The 24,032-nt window shown below is 39.1% G+C and overlaps 1 protein-coding gene across 1 annotated transcript in view; it reads right to left on the bottom strand.

Moving 5' to 3' along the window:
• Positions 1-24,032, bottom strand: part of RYR3 (ryanodine receptor 3) — a 336,967-nt gene that overhangs the window by 189,073 nt on the left and 123,862 nt on the right. The window contains exons 19-30 of the mRNA XM_056852142.1: positions 21,173-21,365; positions 15,334-15,550; positions 15,084-15,188; positions 13,436-13,539; positions 13,002-13,085; positions 11,592-11,751; positions 10,944-11,091; positions 8,260-8,465; positions 6,295-6,469; positions 4,179-4,387; positions 2,441-2,619; positions 558-594 (exon numbers count right to left, since the gene is read on the bottom strand). Coding sequence (XP_056708120.1) covers positions 558-594; positions 2,441-2,619; positions 4,179-4,387; positions 6,295-6,469; positions 8,260-8,465; positions 10,944-11,091; positions 11,592-11,751; positions 13,002-13,085; positions 13,436-13,539; positions 15,084-15,188; positions 15,334-15,550; positions 21,173-21,365 — 1,817 coding nt within the window. The remainder of the gene's footprint in view (positions 1-557; positions 595-2,440; positions 2,620-4,178; positions 4,388-6,294; positions 6,470-8,259; positions 8,466-10,943; positions 11,092-11,591; positions 11,752-13,001; positions 13,086-13,435; positions 13,540-15,083; positions 15,189-15,333; positions 15,551-21,172; positions 21,366-24,032) is intronic.

Here is a 24,032-nt window from a genome sequence, read left to right as displayed (position 1 = left end):
GCAACTCTATGTGCAAACTATGTCATTCCAGTCCTGTTCCACGAACACTAGCTCCCAGTTTGCTTCCAAACCCAATTCAAATTGCTGGTGTTCACATTTAAAGCCTTATGCTGCTTGGTAAACATAGTGTCCCATATGAAACTACCCAACTGCCTACGATCATCTTTAAGACCCTGCTTCAGGTACTCCTGCCATCTGAGGCTATATGGGTGGTAACAAAGGTGGAATAAAATCTTTTAAACTAAAACCACAACATATTAAACAAATTACTACTTGCAAGAGCTAGTGAGCAGTGGAGTGGAGAAGCAAAGGTGTGGAAAGGATTAAGTATTGCTCCTTGTCACTTCTGTACCACATTCCCCTTCCCAAAGCTGCTTAAGAACAAATGAAAAGCACATGAAGTGTTGGGTTTCTGTTACAGTTTACACGTATTGTTATTTTCAAACTATTTACTGATTTGAGCTATTGGAATTGCAGAAGGCATATTGCCCTCCTTAAAAATGAGTGTATAACTAGAAAATACCGTCAAGTGTGTACAAACAGAGCTATATTCTTACTGTTGTTGCATGAAGATGTATCTCTTGGTTCTGTTTTCTACAAAGAAAGTAAGATCATTAGTAACTTGTAAATCTAAAATATTAGGTAATGTTAAAATAAGCTCGAATAACAGTTTTTGGGGAGTGGCTTTTATTAATTGAGTATGATTTACCACCCTTTTTTTCATGGAGTGAGGTATAAGTATTTTAGGGAGTGTTATGAAAGGATGAAATGAAACTGTGCAAGGATTCCTTTTCTCACTTAGAAAGACATAAATGAGGCCCACTTCAAAATGACTCTTGGTATCTTGCATGCACTATTTAAAGGAAGAATAGTCTAAAGAAGAGGATTCCCAGCAGTATATAAATTAAAAAAGCAAGACAATATAAGTTTCTGATATTCAGTGTCACTTAATATTTTTTAATCATCCAGTACTTTGAGTTTTAGCTGAACTCATGTTCAGTACCCTGAAGATCAAACCTGTTTGCTGAGGAATGAAAACTAACCACAAGATAGATAATGTTCCTATTTTTAAATCAAGGATTTTAGCCCCTAAATTACTTTAATGTTATCCAAATTACAATCCAAAAACACTGCATTTGATAATAAAGATTTTGTTAACTGCTGTCCATAAATTATCAATAAATCTAATCCTCAACATGGCCAACTCCATAGATACTTTAATCCAGATTCTGAAGTCATGAACAAACAAAACAAACCTTTCTAAAAACCTGAGAAAAGCCCCAGGTTTGCAGGGGAGAAATACATTAGAGTGTTAAAACCCTCCAATATAATAGAAGCAGCATCTATAGCTTTAAGTAACAAATGCCCTCAGTTGCCATTGCTAGGCAACCACAATGGTATTGCCAGCCTTCAAGACTTGGTTTCTGTCAGTAAAAGGTGGGAGGGCAGAGTCCTTTCCAGGGCTGTTTTGGCCTATGAGAGAGGACTCATAAAGGCCAGGCCTGGCAACAACTACTGGGCAACTTGACACCATGTGACTTGAATGACTCACCCAGGACTGGCTTCTTGGTACTGTTCAACAGCAGCCAACCAGTACGTGTAGCAGTTAGAGTTTCAGATGAGGATCTGGGAGATCCAGGTTTGAATCCCCAGACAATCATAGAAGATCACTAGGTGATGTTGGGCCAGTCACACATTTTCAGCCTAACCTACCTGTTCAGGTTGTTGTTGTGAGGATAAAACGGAGGAATTGAGAATGATGTAAGCTGCTTTGGCTCCCCTATGAGGTGAAAGGTGAGGTATAAATGAAGTAAATAAACAATATAGCTGAAGATGAGAGGCAGATAAAAGGTTGGTTGGTTGGTGCATAGGAAGGAGAGAAAGAAGAAAGAAAAGATGAGGATATGGGGGCTATCAGAGGAGGGAAAAGAGGAAATAGGGTGGTGATGTGGGGAGGGTGGTACAGGGGAAAGTGAGGTGCCCACTGTAAGTCTTTATGGATTCTTCACTATGTAGTTGAGCCTGTTGGCCAGCACTGCACAATTCAGCCATAGTATTCCAAGCAGAGACTACCAGTGGGAGGGGAGAAAGCTGAAGACAGAGAGGCAGATAAAGGAGGGTTTGATGGAGGGTGGGAAGGAGAGAAGGAAGCATGGCAAGGAAAGAAGCTATAGGAGCTTTCATGGATGAGAAAGAGGAAATAGAGGGGGGAAGGAAATGAGGTACCTGGTTGGCCACTGTATGAACAGACTGCTGGATTTGATGGACCTTGGTCTGATCCAGCATGGCTTTTCTTATGTTCTTATTAGTTGCGCCCCCAAATTCTTAAGCATCCCCCACTTTTATTGTATAAACAAAGCATTAAACATGCCATAAGTTTAAACAGAGAAGTTTTTTAAAATAGATTTGAACCCAGCATAAGATTAAACTCAAATCTAACCTTTTTTGGAAACCATCAACAAGTTCCAAACCAGAACAGTAGTTAAAAGATGAATGGAATTCAACAGGCATACTCAAGCGACAATATATCATTTCTGCATTATTATTCTGTGTTCCAAATGTCTTATGGGTTACTTTCAAACGTGGTGGGCTGTCAATGTTTCCATCAATTCTTGTCACCTAAAAATGAAAGTAGTCCAAAATGTGCTTACCAAATAGAGAAAAAAACAATTCTACAAGTTCTTGACAGTGTGGTAAGTAATTGCCATGTTGGCCCTAAAGAAAGGTAAGATCCAAAATGATATACATCTGTGATGTCCAGGTTTTAGGCTAGGGGAACAAACAGTTTTTGCAACCAAATTGTTTAAGAGACTGTATCATTAACAAGTATTAAACTCTATTAAGTATCAAATCTATTAAATATAAAGGATTCTGTGTGAAGCTGATCCAGAAGAACACATTGATAGTTTCATCTTTGGAATGGGTGGTAATGGCAGGAAACCAATCTCTAGGATTCACAAGACAGGGTAGGCTAGAACCACCATGTCTGTAAAGCTAGGCAAAACTATCTTTAGCCTGTAAGCTGTCCACAGTGTCCCAGTCACCATTTCTAGTTTAGATAACATTTTTGCTTTAACAAGTTTTGGTATGTTTATAAGCTTTTTGGTCATTTGCCACCAAAAGGAATGTTTCCATGCCTTATTTCTCTTGCATTTAAGCCCTTTCCCTCCATTTGGAAGCTCATTTGCATGGACACCATGCAAAGCAACCCAGAAACAAAGAGGCGCCAGCTGGAATTGCCTCTTTCCGCCAGTCCTCGGCAACGCTGAACTTCTGAACCTGAAGGACAGCTTGGCTCACAAATGCCTGGGGGATGGGGGCAACCCCTTTGTGGGGGGCCCTGTCCCAAAATTCACCAAACTTTGGTGACCATTGAAGGAGAGTCACTTGCAGCCATGCTGCAAATTTGGGGACTCTACCTTCAAAAATGCCCCCTAGGACCTTAAAAAAAAATCTTCATTGACTATATTGGGCCCGAATTTTTCAGGAAACCTGAAAATAAGCCAAATACCCATACTGGTAAATATGGGTAGTTGGCTTATTTTAGGTTTACAAAAAAAAAAAGAAAGAAAAAAAACGGGGCAAAAAAACCCAAACCCAAAATTTACCAAATAATTTTTTTAGCACAACCCTACTGTTTCCCTTTTGTCTCCTATTGATACCAAATAATTCTTAAACAGTAGTAGTAATTGAGGTTCATTAATATATCACTGTAATACAATAATTTAATTTATCCCAAAAGAGGAGTAATGCACAGGTAGGAGGTGATGTGAAAGACCTCCACCTGAGACCCTGGAGAGCTACTGCCAGACAGAGAAGACAGTACTGACTTGATGGACCAATGGTCTGATTCAGTATAAGGCAGCTTCATATGTCCATGTGTCCAATGAAGTGAAGCTGTTAGTGTTAATAACAATAGTGGGTTGGATCCTATGCTTATGCTAAGTGTTCTTTCAAGGAAGAAAGACTTCATCCAACTGAGAATGACTTTTTCTAATGGAGAAATTTTGATGGAGAACACTGTCTCTCTTCAAGAAACTCTTTCTCTGTTGAATGAAGACTGGGATCTAGATTAATCACATTTTGTATAATAAGCCAACATAGATAGATTCTGCGGTAAAACTCTTGATGACCAAAGGATTATGCAGGATTAATGTCTTCTTAAAATGCAGTATTACCTCAATATGAGGATGGTTTTTTGGCACATTGACAAATGTTGGTAAGCGTTTGCTAAACCACATAGCAACTTCTCTGTTCATGTTGACAGCAAACGGTTCAAAGCCTTCTTGAAGGCCACACATTGTATAGTATTTGAAGTTGCTGGCATCCCTTCCAAAATTCATTCGACCAATTTGAGATAGACCCAATGAGCATATAGGGACAAAACCTAAATAAATGAGAGATCAATAAGGAAATAGAGGAAACTTTGTATCAAATATTTCAGAAGTGATTATGGTAAGACCCTTCAAGTAAATAATTTCATTTATTTGTCAGACTGAAATTTAGCATGAACATTGGTGATGACTCCATAAATGGCAAATCACTAGGCTCCATTGTTCTGAAAAATCAATGCCTCATTTTTAATCTAAAACATTTCTTTGATCTTGCCATGCTAGAGTTGAATTATCTACTATATAAAGATGACTCTGCTTCCAAAACAAGAACAAAAACCTGCTGTTTCTTTTATAGCCTGGATCTTTCCCTGAGAATAAAGTGCAAAAATATAAAATTTAAAGACATTGCCAGTGTTGTTGGCAAGTTGGTATCTCCTTGCAATCTAGGACTCTCAGACTGCCTTACTCACAATACTCAGAGCTCCCTGCTTATGAAAAGACCCAAACGTAAATACACAGATCTTCAGTGATTCAGACAAAGCTTGGTCAGCTTTAATCAAAGTGATTCAATGCTGAAGAAAGCAACAAATCATTTGCTGTGTTGTTATTCTAGTTTATATTCTGATATAGATATATGAGTCAAAGATATTTCAGGCTTTGATTTTAATTACGTACAACAGCTCACAGGAAACCACTATCAAAAGTACTCTTGACTGATTTTCATGCTCTGAAGCATGTACTTCCAGTATCGACCAAATTGTATTCAAGTAAAAACACAGTTCAGAATTTGAGAAACTTCTCTTGCCACAGTTCTAATTAATTGTATCAACTGGAATATCCAAATGCAGTGGTTTCCCGGCCAGCATGTGGCCTCTCATCACGGAATAAGAGGCACTTAGCTGGCGGTGGGGGCAGTTCTGTTGGTGCCTGGGTGCTGCGGAGATGCACACCACTCCTCCAATGTTGCAGTCTCTCTGGGACCTAAATCCTGGAAGAGATATGCAGCGCCAGCAGGAGGGGGCATTCCTTAATGTAAATCCATAGTCCAAAGATGCCAAGGGGCTCAAACTTGTTATGGTATCCCTAAGTTAAGTATCTACGCTCATACTTTGAAACAATCCATCTCAAAATTTCAATCAACATGTACTGCAGAGTTAAACATCAAACAGCTGACTGAGCCTGCACCACAGGAAAACATTGTTGCAAAACATTTTAGAAAGATGATACTGTAGACCGGTGTGAAGCTTCCATAAGAATCTCATCTGAAGAGATATATCCTCCAACTAAAAAGCACCAGCTTCAACAGGCTTTGCTTTCCTCAGTTTGGAAGCTAATTTGCATGCTATGCACCCCGGATACAAATGGGCCACCCAGACTTTGAGGCGCCAGCCTGCCAATCGGCTCTTTCCACCTGTCATCAGCAATGCTGAACTTCTGAACTTGAAAACCACTTGATAGCTCAGCTCACAAATGCTTGGAAGATGGGGTGACCCCTTTGCAGACCCATAAAATTGGACCCCCTGTCCCAAACTTCCCCCAAATTTGGTGTCCATCTAGGGAGAGTCCCTTGCAGCTATGCTGCAAATTTGGTGACTCTGTCTCCAAAAATGCCCCCACAGGAGCTTCAGAGAAAAATCTCCATAGACTATAATGGACCCAATTATTTTCCAGAAATCCTAGAAATAATGCCATAATATCCATTTACCAGTATGTAAATTTACTGAAATATTTGCACCCAATAAACCCAAACCTGAAATTTACCAAACTTTTTTTTGGCACAACCCTATATTTTACCAAAAGTTGAACCTATGGTAACTGCTGCCTATTAGGCATTGCGGACTGGAAGCTATGAAGTGCCCCATTTAACAGTCCAATAATTTGAAACATCTTGCAAACGATAAATTTCTCTCTATTTCTTTACATCTTCCAGTATTTCTGAGGGAAAAAAGACTGAGCTTACCATTATCTATTTCAAAGTCAGCAAAAGCAAGCTCTGAACCTTTATTTGTTATAAGTAACTCCCCATTCAGAGTAAAAATCATTGATTTGTCATCTAGATTTATCATGCAGCCCACCACATCTCCTGCTTGCCAATTTCGTCCAAACAATCCACTCCCTTGGTGCCAGCGTTGACCCTTAAAAATAATAGGTTAAATATATGTGTATTAGAACATATTCACAACAGGCACAATATAAAAAGAAGCTAGTCTTCTTAGCACAGTAACAGAATTAACTGCACCAAATATTAGCAATAAATGAACAATATCTCATAACTCACACTTGTGTACAAAGTTGCTTGATACATTGTATGTGTGTAAAAATGTGAGACTGGTTCCAAATTTGTTTGCAAAAATCATCATAAAGGAATACCTCGATTTGCTCTCAGCCAACTAGATCTGGAGCCTGAATTAATATTACTTTGGAACTAAAATGCCTCTGTTTATTCCTAGACCAGTTCCTTCTAAATGTATGCTTATAAACATACATATATTTTAACAAAGTCTCCAGTTCCCTTTTCTCTAATGGAAATTAATCCTAACCTCCTTACACCCTGAATGAAAGGTACAATATATTCTATTTCTATCTTTCTGCCTACATTTTGATAAACTGTTAGTATCATTACTTCAAAACAAAAACTGGAATAATGCTACAAATTCTTCAGCGGAAAAAAACTCCCAGGCAAATACTGCAACCAAATAAACAGCATGCAAAACAGAAATGCACCATGATTTACACAATGTACTCAAACATCAGAAACTCATTTTGTTTTAGAAAAGTACTATAGATCTACCAACAAAAATATAAATCACTATCTGAAAATCTAGATCATTTTCCAACCATATTTTGGTTTTCATATCTCGGGGATTTAGAATTTCACAGTCTTAGAATTTTTGAAAAGTCAAAAGGCATAACAAACGCATACTGAAATAAAAATTCTGACTTGCTCAGCCCACATGAACAGCTCCAGTGAACTTATATCTTGGTTTGGTTTTTCAAAAAGATAATTAAGGCTAATGAGTGAAAAATAATTTCTTAGTAGAACTGATACCTGTTTGTTTGGTTTTTGCCTGGACAGTATATGAACTGAAGATCTATTTCCTAAACAAGATGTTCATAATCTAGGAAAAGCTATGGGGAGTAATAGCATTTCCCCCTTCTCTGTTCATACCTGTTTTGTGTCACTTGACCCACCATGGTGGAGCTTTTGTTTGGGAGCCAGAAGAAAAGCACAAACCTGAGTGACACCATCAGCTTGTCAAGTTTAGTTTATCATGAAATTTAATCTCTGAATTCCAAAATTGGGATGAATTTTATGGTCTCTGAGCAAAAGACATCCATGGGTGTATTGTTCCCTTTCCCTAGCATACTTATGAGAATTCTAAACAGCAGATATCAGAGTCATGGGAGCCCCATGGACAAAATGCCACAGGCCATAGGGAGCTGTGCGAATAAGGGGAAGGACAAACTGCTAATCTTTAACTGGTGTCTGCATAGTCATCTATGCAACCCATTCTCCCAGCCTGGCCAGAGCAAACAGTGAAAAAAAATTATAGCTTGCTTCTTAAAGGTTCCAAACAATACTCTCCACATGCTTGAGTTCTCATCAGTGTGTTGCACAAAAACCATAATGAAAGATCAGGCACTCCCTCTCAAATTTCCTTCTAGTTGTATCAATGGGAACTCTGCCAGGAAGGAGCAAGATGTCACCCAGTTCTCTTCACAACAGACCCCCACCCTACCCCATTACATTTGGTTTGTGGCATCCCATGCTTGGAGAAGATAAAAATCATATGTGTTGACAACTGTCTCTTACTTGTGGTTCTTAGGATACAACTAAATATTTCTGTGGTAGTAGGTAATTTAGGCACAGCTATAAACTTAGGTTTTTCACTAATTATTTAATTTTGTAATCTCATGTACTAACTTTGCTGCCTTCAAATACAAATGCTTGGTCATCAGCTCCCAATTCTACATCAGGACGACAGCCTGGTCTCGCCCACCCAACACGCATATCTCCTCCTGTTACAGCTTCAAATTCAAAATACCAATTCCCAGTCTTAACTGCATAAGACTGCTCTACTCTGAAGAAGCGTATCTTGTCAATGCTCACTTTCTCCACAGTTTGGTCAGCTGTCAAAACATGAAAAACATGAAAAATTAATTACAACTGAAAATTCCAAGTTCTTTTTTTCCTTGTGTCAATTGGGAAATAACTTTACTATTGGGAAAATAAGACATGATACCAAAAATTAAGTACTATGTACTTTCCAAAAAATTGTAAAAAAAAAAAAAGAAACATTCTGTCATTATATATAATGTTCTTCAGATAGGCATTTGATTTCCATACATTCAGAATGACTGATTTAGATAGTATAAGCATATAAAAATCTATTTTCTAATATAAATATCTAGCATAACTCTGTACAGAAGCAGTGTTCAACATGCAGTGTACAGATCCAAAATAATTCCCAGTGAATTACCGTATTTTTCGCTCCATAAGACACACTTTTTTCCTCCTCAAAAGTGAAAGGAAATGTCTGTGCGTCTTATGGAGTGAATGTGTGTGTTACCAGTAACTGGAGCCGAATCGCCGAGAGGAAAGTGCTGGGGTTCCTGTGTCTGTCCGGCGGTCTGTCCAGCGGAGCGCTGCTTCCCCCTGCTGCAGAGAGGAGGCTGCTGGGGTTCCCTTTCATAAGGTTGCCTCCCCTCCAAACCCTGCCCCCGAGCCCATAAGGGTCGGGCCCTTTTGCCTGCTTCTGGGTTGGGTGGCAGTCTCTGGACGCACTGCTGGCCCCGCCCTCCCCCTGGCTGTGCCCGGCTAATGCTCAGCTGGCCGGTGGGGGTGCCGCGCCCTGCCCACTCCTGTGCCTGCTCACTGCCTCCGATGCGGCTCCCAGTTCCCACCCGGTGGCCGACCTAAGGGTCTCTGCCCGTTTCCCCTCCTGGCTGGTGTCCTGCGGAGGAAAGAGAGGGAGCAGGTAAGCCTGCGTCCTGCCGCCCCAGCCTCCCCCAGGCCCCGGCGTCAGCCTTCCACCCATCTTCTCTCACTTCCCCGTTTGTGCCGGGTGAGACTGGGCGGCCCTCCGCGGAGGGGAGAGAGGCATCCGCGCTACGTCCCGCTATCCCTGCCGGAGGGTCCATCACGGGACACAGAATATATTTTTTCTTGTTTTTGTTTTCCTCCTCTAAAAACTAGGTGCGTCTTATGGTCAGGTGCGTCTTATGGAGCGAAAAATACAGTAACTGAAAGGTTCGTCAGTAAAATGTTCCATCAAATTGGAAGATGGTTTACACATTATAACAGTGGATCAACAAAATCCTCTAATCATTTGGAAAGGGGCACAGCCTCTTCAGTCACAATTAAAACTGCCTCACATAAATTAATGGAGTTTTAATGCATCTTTTCTGTATTATAGAGTTGCAATGATTTCGAACAAGGGACAAACCTTTTCATGTTCAATAGAGTCTTAAGGGTCTCTCTAAAGGAAGGCAGGTAAAAATAGAGATATCTCAAAAACCCTCTTTATAACATAGTGGCGCTGGAACTATCCTTCTGAGATGTTGAAGTGACTACAGGGTAGTTATTTATTATTTATTTAGACGCAGTAACCGTGTGCACAAATAAGAACATAAGAACATAAGAAAGGCCATGTTGGGTCAGACCAAGGCCCATCAAGTCCAGCAGTCTGTTCACACTGTGGCCAACCAGGTGCCTCTAGGAAGCCCACAAACAAGACAATGCAGCAGCATTGCTCTGCTTGTGTTCCAAAGCACCTAACATAACAGGCATACGCCTCTGATCCTGGAGAAAATAGGTATGCATCATGACTAGTATCCATTTTTATTAGTAGCCATGAATACCCCTCTCCTCCATGAACATGCCCACTCCCCTCTTAAAGCCGTCCAAGTTGGCAGCCATCACCACATCCTGGAGCAGGGAGTTCCACAATTTAACTATGTGTTGTGTGAAGAAATACTTTATTTTATCTGCTTTGAATCTCTTACCCTCCAGCTTCAGCAGATTCTAGTATTCTAGTATTATGAGAGAGGGAAAAAAGCTTCTCCCTGTCGACTCTCTCCATACCATTCATAATTTTATAGACCTCTAGCATGTCTCCCCTTAACTGCTCTGATGTGTTACAGGAAAATGACAACCAGTCATAGTATTCACTGGAATGTTGTGTGTGTTAAGTGCCATCAAGTTACTTTTGACTTATGGCAACCCTATGACCCTATTTGCAGGACCCTTTGTCCTGCAAAACATTCTATCATTAACAGCCTTGCTCAGGTCTTGCAAACTGAGTTCCCTGGTTTCCTTGATTGAGTCAATCCATCTCATGTTGGGTCTTCCTCTTTTCCTCTTGCCTTCAACTTTTCATAGCATTATTGTCTTCTCCAGTGACTCTTATCTTGTTTCTCTGTCAATTAGGGTAAAGGAAACAAGAGGTGGCATCATACAGTTCCTGCAATGTTTTCCAGTTTTCCATCATGTAGCTGGCACATGACAATACTGTAATAACCAATGTTACATGACATTTGTGAAGATGAAAGAGATTGCAATGCATGTTAGAAGTACTAGAAAGTATTAACAAAATCGTAACAACGTGCCTAATTCTTGATCTGGTGGCTCAACATTATACCCATAACCTGCAAAAGTACGAACAGCTTCACGAAGGCTATCTCTGTTTGACTTCTTAGTACGCTCATCTAATAATGGATATGGCACCAGTCGAGGGTTTCGTTTGTTTTTGAGATCCTGAAAAGTATACATGGAAGAAATGTAATACTCAAGTTAAATGCACATATAGAATAATATTTTTAAAACAATTTTTTCCAAAAATGTCACATGTACTGCCCTTTCAAGTAAATAAAAAGCTAATTGGAATATCTACAAACACAGTACATAACAAGAATATTAATTTAAAGGTCTATAGAATTGATCTTTGGGCAAGTATTTGCACTATTCATTATTCTGCACATTTGTTTGATCTTAAGATATACTCACAAACAACACTAGGCCAATTCAAACAAACCAGATCTTAAGGTGAAAACAATTGTCATGTGATAAATTTGTTTCCTCAACACATTGGCCGAGTTTAGTAAGTACAGGCTTTCTTGAACAAAATATTAATCAATCAGGCATTATTTTCATGAAACTAAATGTATCAATAGTATAATTTCAACTAATCATGAACCTCTCTATTCACATTTAAAGAACAATCGTTCTTTAATATATTTCTGAAAATTATGTCTTACTTGCTGAATTCCATAAGTCCAACCTTGTTTTATTCTGTCTTTTGCCCAAACATTATGTGCATTTTCTGCAAGCTTATCAACCAAAACTTCTTGTGCAGGTGATAATTTCACTTCAGAAAGATCTAGAGGTGCTGGTTTGTAACCATTCGACATCATGTAACTGTAAACAATAAATAAATAAATAACATAGGAAGATGTACATTTGTCCTAAAATCAGTCTTATTAAATGGCTCAAAAACTGATAAATACAAGAGCTCTAAAAAATTCTAACTCAAAATGATTTTAAATATTTTTAAAACAGAGCTTGAAACCTACAAAGATTACAAGGGCAGTAGATGTGCTGTAATGCTCTTCCTTCAGCTATATCGGAAGGGAGATATAAAAAGTTACCTTACAGTGAACGTCTGTGCCCTTGCTCTGATGGAGTATAGAGACCCTCGATCATGTCATGTTTGACTGTAAAATCCATAGTAAGATACGTGAAACCATCTCCTCTGTAATAGATGGCTTCCCAGGGAGATCCAGAGCAATCCACCTTTCTAACATGCTCTCAGATAAGAACATGGAGCTAACCTTTAAAGTGGCCAAATTTGGATGGCAAGCTATGAAGACTAGGCGAGCCTGGGTTGAACTTAAGGGAGGAGTGACTTTTATTCTGCATACTTGGCAAAGGGCAAATTGCATGAGAAAATTGTTAGATACATTTGTGTACATAACTGCACGTAAACATGAAGACATAAAGCTCCCCACTGCAACATTCCAGTTACTTAACTACCCAGTGCCAAGATGTTCTCCGTAATAGGGCATGTAGGGGGGACATTACCTGTTTTTCTATTTTGCCATTCATTCCAAGTGATGAAACCAACAATCTAGGTTCATTTCTCAGGGCTCATGGGAAAGAACACTGAAATGGGAGGGGGGTGCTTTTTCATGCCTGATAAAAGCTGCGTTAAAAAAAGTCTCCCTTTGCACTTCAGCACTAGCACTATGTATAATAATATTATGTAACAGAATCCCCCCATCTGAAATTTGAGTGTCAGTTCAATAACTGTATTTATTAGCTAGAACAATATTTACCCCTATAGCCTTAACAGTTTTCATTAAAAACACGCTTTAACATTTTTGTTGCAGTCTGCAGAAACTGAAAATGCCTCTTTATTGGCTGACATATTATGACATCACTAGTCTATTCCTCCAGCTTTTGCTGTTGAGCTTGGCTTTTCCATTCTATCCTGCTTTTGAAGGCAGAAAAATCTTGCCATTCTAGGCTTTTGACAGAGAAAAAAAGCTGCATTCTTTTGATGGATGAACGATGGGATATTGGTTGCCCTCAATCCTCCTTGGAACAAATATCAAACAACAGAATAAAAAAATGAAATTAGTACACAGTCATTGTTATAATGCGCTTACTTTTTTTGGAGCTTGATTTTCTTAAGATCTTCCTCTGCTCCTGGATTGACATGAATGATATGGCATCCAAGGGCCAAAAGAGTTCTGTAAAAATAGTTAACTGATACATTTACAACTTCTACCAGGTGTTATTAAGATAGACTTTTCTCCCTTCTCCTTATCTAATTTTTATGCCTCACTTTCCTTGCCATCAGGGAACTGCTACAACCAAGGTCAGGATACCGGGAGGCATGTGATTGTGCCTCATAATATTTCATTCATATAATCCTAGGGATGGTGATTGTTCACAGTCAGAGTAATCTACTTTGGTTTTTTGTCTTTCTTTGCACTATGGTGGTTTAGCCTGCTTTCTGGGTTAACTTTCTGGTTTGTATCCAACCATACATTCGAAAACACTGTGTGATAGTATTTTCTTTATTTCATTTATAACTCACTTCAGAGTTTCGGTTGACATCTGTATGTTGTAGTTCTTCTCCGTTTCAGGTAACTTTGAAAATTCTACTAGACAAGGGTGTTGTCTTTTATTATCATCTCTGATCTGTAATGAAATATTAAAATAATATTTAAAACTATTTTAGACCAAAGTCAACCCCACAGCTGAGCAAAAATACACTTACATCTTAAAGATAAAACTTGTAAAACAGATTTTACCTGATGACAATAATTCATTGATATATAAACAATTGTACCCTACAGAGATTATACACATGTCTGGGACAACCAATTAAATGGTGAAAACATATAAAATAGGGGACATAAACTGAAATTGAATGAGTCCTGGCAAACCTGAGTCATTGTTGCAATTGCTGTGATTGGCTTCAGCAACTGCAATAGTTCCCTGTACCACCAGTTTGTTCCTCCTGTCCAGGGTTTTCTGACTTTTCTTACCAGACACAGCAGTGTTGCCAGATACTGCACAGCAGCTGAGTAATGTGGCCTCTCAATTGTAGGTGAGAACGGCATATTTACAAAGTTGTAAATATGCTTACAATCATATGCATTACTTAATGCTTCAATTTAAACTCAGATTAACAAGAGAAGCTGGTAATAATCATGGGCACAGGTATAAAAAGATAGCAGGTAGGAGTCAGTACATTGTGGAGGAGGGACTGTTTTCATGTTATTTATGTCTTCATGGCACTTAGGCTCACATCAGATAATGCACTCAAACATATCTAAGCAACTTAACATCTATTCCCCATCAAACAGGCATCAGTGTACAGAGTAAGAATGTAAAAAGCAGGCAAGAGGATAAACTGAGGCACTTTCACTCAAGAATGTCTCCAAGAGGGATAGTTGGATCAGATGGAGAAACTCAAAAAAAGTACATCATGGAATTCTTTATCAAAATCTTGATGGTAGAAGCCTACTCACTCCTCCCGATTAGAATATTATTGTATATTTGAGTACTTCCAGAATCTTGTGTCCAGGACTAACATTAGACATTATAGAAGACTTGGGTGCTGCTGAAAATAACATCCTCACGTATAGCTACTCAGATCTCTTAAGGGTTTATGAAACTCTCCAGGTTACACAATTTCATCATAGTGTGTGCTTTTCTCTGTCACTTTTAATTATGCTGCAGTGGTTGCAGGACTCACAGCACAGAAAACAAGAGAAACTATTGCTTTCTCCTCTTCATTTTGCTATGGTGAGATCAGAAGCCAAAATCCTCTAATCTCTGACTTCAATGTGTAGTGATTTAGGGGAACGGGTGATCAGAAGCCTAGTCCCAGCTGTTCCACCAATAAGGTATGAGTTGGCTTCTGACCAACAGGCAGCTGCAGACTTGTTCAGTAGCTGTTTGAGTTGCTCTACGCAAGCTGAACATAGCCTTGACTGGTTCGTAGTATGTTTGTGAGTGTTGAATAGGGTATGTTTTGAGTGCCAAACCAGTTCACTGAAAAAGTGGCAGCATCCTTAGTTACAACTGTAGCTCTCTTACCTTTATTCAGTTCAAGTGAACTTTACAAAATTTTGTTCCACAAGATTATTACTTTAACACAACTTAATATAGATTTTGTGAGATTTCCATTGGTTCCATAAATAGGTTTTTCCTTTATGGAATAATTCTCACTGTACCTTGCCATAAGTCCAGCCAAGTTCTATTTTATTCATTGCCCACAGTTCGTGGATATTTTCAGCAAGCTTGTCCCTAATTTTCTCAAGATGAAGAGGCAAAACAACCTATAAAGTAAATAAATGAAGAACAACAAGTTAGAAAATACTCTGATTTTATTAAAGATTAGATACACACAAGAAGCCTTTTACTAAGAAAAGGTATGCTGATAGAGGTTCATTCAGATGTGTATTACATATTTTTAAAGCATACCTGGCTGGTGTCAATTGGACAAGGAATAAAGTTAGCTTGGGAAAGAAACTGTGTTGTACCAAGCAAATCCCTAATTCCATCAGAATCTCTCTTATATTCTTTTACTGGTTCCAGCTTCATCTTCTCTTTCAGAAGCAAAGCTTCATAACAAGGCACATAGCCAGTAGGAGGTAGAAACTTGAACTCTCCATGACGCCCACCCATTAAGAAACGTACTCTGCACAATTGTGAATAAAAAAGATGAAAATACGTAAGGAAAGAAACACTTTAACATTCTTTGATATACTAATCCATAAATTCCAACCCTCCAAAATTCATACAGCAACAGTATTGATATCATCAGTCAGTAAAATTAATAAATGTATACCTTGATATGAAATTCAAAATATGATTTTATTCACTGAAAAACTACTTCATAAAAATCATCCATGACTGAAAACATTTTAATTTAGTCCAGAATTTTGTTTCACACAGAGCCAAACCAGTTGGCCTGGAGGACCAACAAACAGACCATAGAAACTAAGGACCTCCCCTGATGTTGCCTCCTAGCACTGCCTTTCAGAGGTTTATGACCTCTAAATATCACTCAGTTTTTTAAAAGGGGGTTTAGAGGGGATCCAGGAAATTAAAGGCCAGTTAGACTAACACCTGTCCCTGGTAAACTAGTAGAAATTGTTATTAAAAAGAAAATTATTAAGCACATAGAAGAACGAAATCTGCTGAGGGAAAATCAGCATGGCTTCTGCAAAGGGAAGTCCTGCCTCATGTTCCCAAACAGCTTGGGAAATTCCTGGAGACTTGGAGATGGAGCCTGGGGAGGGTGGAATTTGGGGAAGGGGGGACCTCACTGGGGGATGTAATTCCATATAGTCTGCCTTTTGAAGCTCCATACTCCATCTACCTCCTGGTGGTGTCTGTGAAGAAGTATTATTGTGGTTGTTAAGATGGCTGCTGGAGTTGTTACAGTTAGGGCCTCTAAATCCAAGTTGTATATATGTAAATGAAACCTGTTGTTACTTGACAAATGGCTGGGATCAATTATTTGGGGAACCTGGAGGGATCTTCCAAAGTTCCCATTATAACACCGGCCATATGCCATCAGGATGCTTTCTCCAGCAGACAGATAAGTATAATCTGCCTCACAGCCAATCAATTGCAAAAAGAAAACTTTGTGGTGGCAGCAGCGAGAAAAGCTTTCTCCTCTCATCCCAAGCATTACAAAATGTTGCCCTACTGGACATTTTCATTGGATATAATAAAGTTCAGCTGTCTCCATCCAGAAAAAAATCATGCTCACTAACACCAAATTTTCCTTAAAATGATTTTATTCAGTAAAACGTGTGGTAGCTATGATAGCAGCACCAGATCACTGTTAGGGTATTCAATACACCATTGCCCAATTGAGATGTAAGTCATCCACATTGCCAATAGCAGAAGAAAGTTCACATGTGTATGTTGAAACACTTGTGCAGTAAATTATCAGTACTTGTATCAATAGAGCTCCTTCATATTATGAACCAATCAGACATTAAAAGATTCCATACAAATGTGGGTTGAACACAGATGACTATTTGTAAGATGAATATACTCTCAGCTTCTCATTTAAAAGTTAGATAAAATTAGGAAATAATTAAGAATGAATGCCAGACAAATAGTTACCTGTCCCCTAAGAACATAAGAAGGGCCCTGCTGGATCAGACCAGTGGTCCATCTAGACCATCATCCTGTTTCATACAGCAGCCAACCAGTTACCCTGGACGGCCAACAAAACGGACATAGAGACCAAGACTAAGACCCTGCCCTGATGTTACACCTTCTGTGGGTATTGCAGCAGATTAAAATGTGTTTTGGGTACCCTGTTAGCAGTAGATCAGATAGAGAGGCCTTAATCTCTCTAAAGCATCAGCGAAACACTGATTTGAAGTGGAAAAACAGAATCAGAAATGTATCTTTCTCCTAGAACATCCTACACATATTTAGTCAGCTCTGACGACCATGTCAATAGTACCATGTTTGTTCCCTTCATTAATACCTCAAACAAATAATTTTTATGATAGAAAATTTCCATGCTGTCCATCTTTAATTTTATAAATTTTTATTTGAATCAACACTGTTATACTCAACAAAAACCTGTTCATTAGAGAATTGCAACGCTCAGTCAAAGTTTATATGCAATATTTAGCTAATATGGAACACCAATTATCTATTGAAACTGATTAAACAATCATTGAATTCATCTCAACATATCCTATTTGGCTTGTTCCCAATTGCCTGAACAGATGTGACAGCATCTTCAGCCATTTTACATAAGCTTCCCAGGATGAAGTTCAAGAATATGTCAAACATCTAATATTGTTCTGTGACACAGTGCAAGTTTCAGAAAGAGGCTGCCCTGTAGCATCACTACTTAACACACCACCTGTTAAATGACAAAACGCACCAGGGATTTATCTCAAAGATGTTGACTTTTCACATCAACACATCTGGACTCCTCAGTTCCTAAACCCTCTTGGCATGTGAGAGAGATGAAACTGTTAGAATGCTAATTTCAATTTGGTCCTTGACTCAATGCATTTATATATTCACATTAAAAAATATAAATGAATTTACCCCCCCCAAAATTCTCTAGACAGATGTGCTTGTTAAGTGCCTTCACTGATTGTCTGTAAAGTATAACAATATAGAACAAGAGCTGAATACACTTTTGCATCATCCAGATTATACTGTAATTGAACCCTTTTTCTTAGGCAAGAAGAAGAAAAAGAAAAGTGAGTTTTTATACCCAAAAGGACTCTCAAAGTGGCTTACAATCACTTTCCCTTCCTCCCCCTTCCACAACAGGCACGTTGTGAGGTAGGTGAGGTTGAGAGAGTTCTGAGAGGAGGAGAAGAAGAAGAAGAAGAAGAGTTGGTTTTTATATGCTGACTTTCTCTACCACTTAGGGAGACTCAAACCAGCTTACAATCACCTTCCCTTCCCCACAACAGACACCCTGTGAGGTAGGTGGGGCTGAGAGAGCTCTAACAGAGCTGTAACTTGCCCAAGGTCACCCAGCTGGCTTTGTGTGTAGGAGTGGGGAAACAAATGTAGTTCACCAGATTAGCCTCCACCGCTCATGTGGAGGAGTGGGGAATCAAACCCGGTTCTCCAGATCAGACACCACCGCTCTTAACCACTACACCATGCTGGCTAGCCCAAGGTCACCCAGCAGGCTACATGTGGGGAGTGGGGAATCAAACCCAGTTCTCCAGATTAGAGTCTGCTGCTCTTAACCACTACACCATGCTGGCAATTACAGCAAATTCAATAAATACAATGGGCCTGCCATTATTCCAAAGCAGATTTGTAATGGAGAAAGGTTTTTAATGTTTTTATAAGAGGCAGTGGGGAAATATATTTTACAGAATTTATAGATACAAAATCAGTCAGTTCTACAAAGAGAAAATTAATTTCATTTATATCCTGCTTTTCCAAGGCTTCTTAGTTTTCTTTTCATGAAACTTTGCAGAATTTTAACTACATTTGGCTTTAAAACTACTTGCTAGTTCTATTTCAAATAGATTTATAAATTGATAGTTCATTTCATTAACTTTTCATGTGGCTTTGCAATTGCATCCACAAATGTTACTCGCCCACAAAGTTTTAATTAGGCTGCAGTGTAAGTAATTTTTGTCTTCATAACTACATTACTACAGTGTAAGTAATCTTGTCTACATAAACATTCTGAAAGGAAGAAGTTCTAACTCTTCCAGTTTACAAGCATAACATGCCTGCTCACTGAGACATAGGAGAGTAGTTGTAGCTTTTTAAAAGACAGTTTTAAAGACTGATTTATTCCATATATATATGGAATTCTACAATTTTTGATCCACACATTCCAAATCCACATTTTTGTAGCCATATTGAAGATAAAATGGCTAATCTCCCTTGGAAGATGGAGATATATGAACTACATGCTACACTGAGCTTAGGTTAAGAGCACAAATGCATAATTATAGGATGGGGGAGACTTGTCTTGGCAGTAGTACGTGCAGAAAGGATCTAGGGGTCTTAGTAGACCATACACTGAACATGAGTCAGCAGTGTGATGGGGTAACTAAAAAGGCAAATGCGATTTTGGGTTGTTATCAACAGAAGTACAGTGTCCAGATCACGGAAAGTGATGGTAACGCTTTACTCTGCTCTGGTTAGACCTTATTGTGTTCAGTTTGAGCACCACAATTTAAGAAGAATGTAGACAAGCTGGAATGTATCCAGAGGAGGGCAACAAAGATGGTGAGGGGCTGGAAACCAAGCCTTTTGAGGAAAGGCTGAAGGAGCTCAGTATGTTTAGCCTGGAGAAGAGAGGACTGAGAGGTGATATGATAACCATCTTCAAGGACTTGAAGGGCTGTCATATAGAGGATTATTTTCAGAATTATTTTCTGTTGCCCCAGAAGATTGGACCAGAACAAACAGGTTGAAATTAAATCAAAAGAGGTTTTGGCTAAACATTAGGGAGGCCTTTCTGACAGTTACAGTGGTTCCTCAGTGGAACATCTAGCAGAGGCTAGATGGCCATCTGACAGCAATGCTAATACTGTGAACTTGGGCAGATCACAAGAGGGAGGGCAGGAAGGGTTGCGTCACTGCTTGGCTCTCATGGACCTTTTTTTACAAGCTCAGGTTAATGCAGATCGCCACTTTGAGGTTAGGAAGGAGTTTTCCTTCAGGCCAGATTTGCCAGGGATCCTGGACCGTGGTTGTTGTTGTTGTTTTGCCATCTTCTGGCCATGGAGCAGGGGGAGTGGGTGAGAGGTAGTTGTGAATTCCCTGCATTGTGCAGGTGGTTGGACTAGATGACTCTGGTGGTCCCTTCCAACTCTATGATTCTATGAAATGTGAATAAGGCAGAAGCACTATAGTAAGAGGGTCAGTAGTCACTGTACAACAGTCAGAACATAATGAAGACTCTTTTTTATTCAGTACACATTTAATATATCTGTCCACAAGCATGAAATTGTGAATGCTCTTTTGATAAACTGCACTGTGTCTCATTATTACCCTTGAAATATTATTGCCATTACAGTTTTCCACATAAATAAAATTTCTAAGCAGTTATATATCTTGAAGAAAACAAAAAGGCACAAACAAATCCAAATATTGATACCTTAGTAATATTAGCAACTCTAAAAATCATTTGAATTCCTTAAGCATCAGTGTATGGACATGACCTACCCAAAGTTACCACTTTAAAGGGTCGCTGATTTTTGATCGGAGAATTAAGCACATGTTGAAAAATACTTATTAACTCTAGCTTGGATTTTGCCTTTATTTACTAGTTTCTTCTTTCTTGTTTAAATGGAGTGATTTTGAAATGCACTGGAATTGATAAAAATGATATTAGATCTGGGGAGAGCTGCCAAGTTAACACACAACTATCTTCTCTATTACACAGCTGAGCAGAGAGGAACTCTCTGATTCATCACTGTTCCTTAAATCCTTTTATGTGTGAGAGACTTTGACCTCCTGCTGACGATGCAAAGAAAGATCTCAGTTGGAGCCAAATGTAGTGCTCGTCCACTGATAAATGACAGAGACAAAAATCTTTTCACATAGGTCATGAAAAAAGCATCAAATAATACTGACTTCAGTCACTGCTAACCTGGGATTGATTCAAGCATAGGCAAGAAGAGTCGATGATTTCTTTATTTCATTGTCCACCCATCTATAGCTCACAGTTTTGATACAAAATTGTTTTTTCTTTTCATGAATGACAATTGCTAAGTTATCTCAGCACTGGGATGCAGTAACCATGGATAACATTAGGTGGAATTAAATATACAGAAGAACAACTTACTTGACACCTGCTGAGAAGCTCACCACAGGAAAAAAGAGTCCATCAGTGTTGAAGTTCTCAAACATTCCTTGCACTGGTTGTCCATTTATGCGGAAAGAAATACTGGGTGCTCCTAGATCCAGGCAACAGCTGACCACATCATCAGATGCTAGCAAATGCTGATTGACAGATGCAACAGCTCTAGGTATTCGACCTAATAAACAAGAAGTCACAAGGTTTTTGCCAGCGTAAAACCATTAGCAATGAGAAGAAACTTTGTTAGCAAAGAACTGTGAGGTTATTGTGACATTTCCAATATATTATTTTCTTTCAAGCACAGAATATGATTTTGTCTCTTCATCTCTTTTACAGCAGTTGCTAATCTGAGAGACAAATGAAATACATTGTCTAAACTGACTACTGAGAGAAGACTCCACATTATTTAGTGTGTCACTGGAGACTTCTGCAGATGAAAGGAAACAGAGCTCCTCTATTTACATGATCCTATAGATAATGCTTTTTCCACTTCTTGAATAAAGAGGCACAGTGGCAGTTAAGTAATTTTTATCTTATTTTCTTCAGTTCCTGTCTCATTCCTCTTTTTTAAAAAAGAAAAGAACAAGATGGTATCATAATTAGGATGAAATATTCATAGGGCTTCTTTGAAATCTGGTTACCAAATTTATTGAGAAAGCAAATATACTTTGAGCTGTATCAAAAAATAATGGGTCCGTTATTAAGAAGACATGACTCTACAGAACATCTCGATTTTCATGGAGAAATTCACTCATTGGCTTTTTTTTAATTTTTAGGGTACCATTATTGACCAACACCAAAAATAATTGATTTTAATGGGTAAACAATCCCATAACTTTTATATTCTGTTCCTCCAATCTGTTTATTCTGGAATTCTAGTTTGTAGACATAAGAATTAAGCCAAAGTACAAACACTACATGTGACTCCCAGAAGTCTTTTTTGCCTTGGACTGATCACCTAATAAATCTGATTATAGTTGTGGCAATCTTTGATGTCCAAAGAAAGGGTGCATGTGAAATTATAGGATATTTGTTGGAGAAAAATGTTCTCAATCCCAACAAGTCTGTACTGAGTCATCAATACAGATGTCATAAGGTATCCTCTATAATTGTACCTACATCCACCATGAATCTGGTAAGAATTTTACTTCCCACACAGTTTTAGACTCCTTCAAAATGTTACAACTAGTAATTGAAGTTATGGTTCTATAGGCCTTAAAAGTTATGTTTCTATTGGCCTTCTAAGTTCCTAATTTTTTAATAGCCACTGTGTAGCCTCTGTTTGGGCAACAAGCTGATTTATGCTCACCTATGGAGACTCATGGATCCTGTTGGATTCCAGAGGGCTCTGTGGTATCCTATTCTTCCTGGTTCTCTGTGGCCATCGATGAAATTGCACTCTGATGCCCTCTCCGCCCCATCAAAATCGCCCCCCTTGGTACACCAAGGGGCTCCGAAACACGAAGCGGATGCTGAGACGGCTAAAGCGAGTATGGTGGCAAACTCATGATGGAGCTGCAAAGGCATCTTATAGGACATTTATGAAAGCCTATGAGGTGGCAATGAAAGCTGCTAAGAAAGAGTATTATGCAGCCGCCATTGCATCCACTAGCTCTCACCCAGCACAATTGTTTAATATAATTCAATCTCTGACATCCTTGTATGGTCAATCAAATGTAGGTACAAATTCGGCCTATAGCTGTGAGGTTTTTGTGAGCTTTTTTGTGGATAAAGTTCATTTATGCATGGTTGCTTTACCCTCCTTTATCCCCTGTTTCAGCCAGGATCCATTTTTTCAGTATGAACGTTACCTCATTCCTTGGAAGATCAATGCTGTTTCAACACAAAACACACCCGGGTTTTCCCATTCCTCTTCTGGCCTGAATTCAACCATTCATCCTGGCTCATTCCGGAGGCACAGAGCATACTCTGTTCTCGGGTTGAGCTTCACCCCACCCTTATCAAAACCCCTCTTCAAGGCAGCATGCAGATAGCCAAACAGGGGAAGCACAGAAGATTGGCTTCTCTCACAGCCAATCATGAAGCAGTGTGTAAAGAGGCAGGGATTCAAGTGCTTCCTGCTTCCTGCTATCTCGGAGCTCTTTCTGAGCAAAAGAGAGATGCCCCCCCTTTTTTCAGATTGCTCCGTTTTTTGTATGCTCCGTTTTTTGAACATACAGTCAGTGTTTCATCAACTGCACTGGCTCCAGTAGAGTATTGGATCAGGTTCAGGGTGCTGGATTTAACTTTTAAAGCTTTACACAGTTTGGGATCCTCGTATCTTCAGGACCGCCTCTCCTGGTATACCCCCCCCCCCGAAGAATGTTACATTCAGTTGATAATATTCTATTGGTGGTCCCCGGCCCTAGGAGTGTGCAGCTGTCCTCAATGAAAGCCAGGGCTTTTTCAGCCCTGGCTCCAGCCTGGTGGAATGCTCTGCCTAGTAACATCAGGGCCCTGTGGGTCCTTAAAGAGTTCTGCAGTGTAAGGCAGAGCTATTCCACCAGGCCTACCACTGAGGGCAGCCACAGGCATTATCGGTGCTGGCCTCCCTACTCCCACCTTGCTTCTTCATAATTCATTCTGTATAGACATTGATTTGAGGGGTCACTGCTTTCCTATAGCCTCTCAGTGAGTGCCTTATGATATTGTGCGCCATCTACAGTTTTAATAGTTAGAAGATTGTTGTAGCATGTTAAATATATCAATAAAACAATTTAAAACAATAAATTTATGTTGAACATATGCTGGTTTATGGTTGTTACCCGCCCTGAGCCTAATCTTAGCCAGGGAGGGAGAGCTATAAATTGAAATAATAAATAAATAATAAATAAAATAAATTTGC

The sequence above is a fragment of the Euleptes europaea genome, chromosome 6 (genome assembly GCF_029931775.1).
Source record: "Euleptes europaea isolate rEulEur1 chromosome 6, rEulEur1.hap1, whole genome shotgun sequence".
Lineage (NCBI taxonomy): Eukaryota > Metazoa > Chordata > Lepidosauria > Squamata > Sphaerodactylidae > Euleptes > Euleptes europaea.
This window is presented reverse-complemented; position numbering and strand designations above follow the sequence as displayed.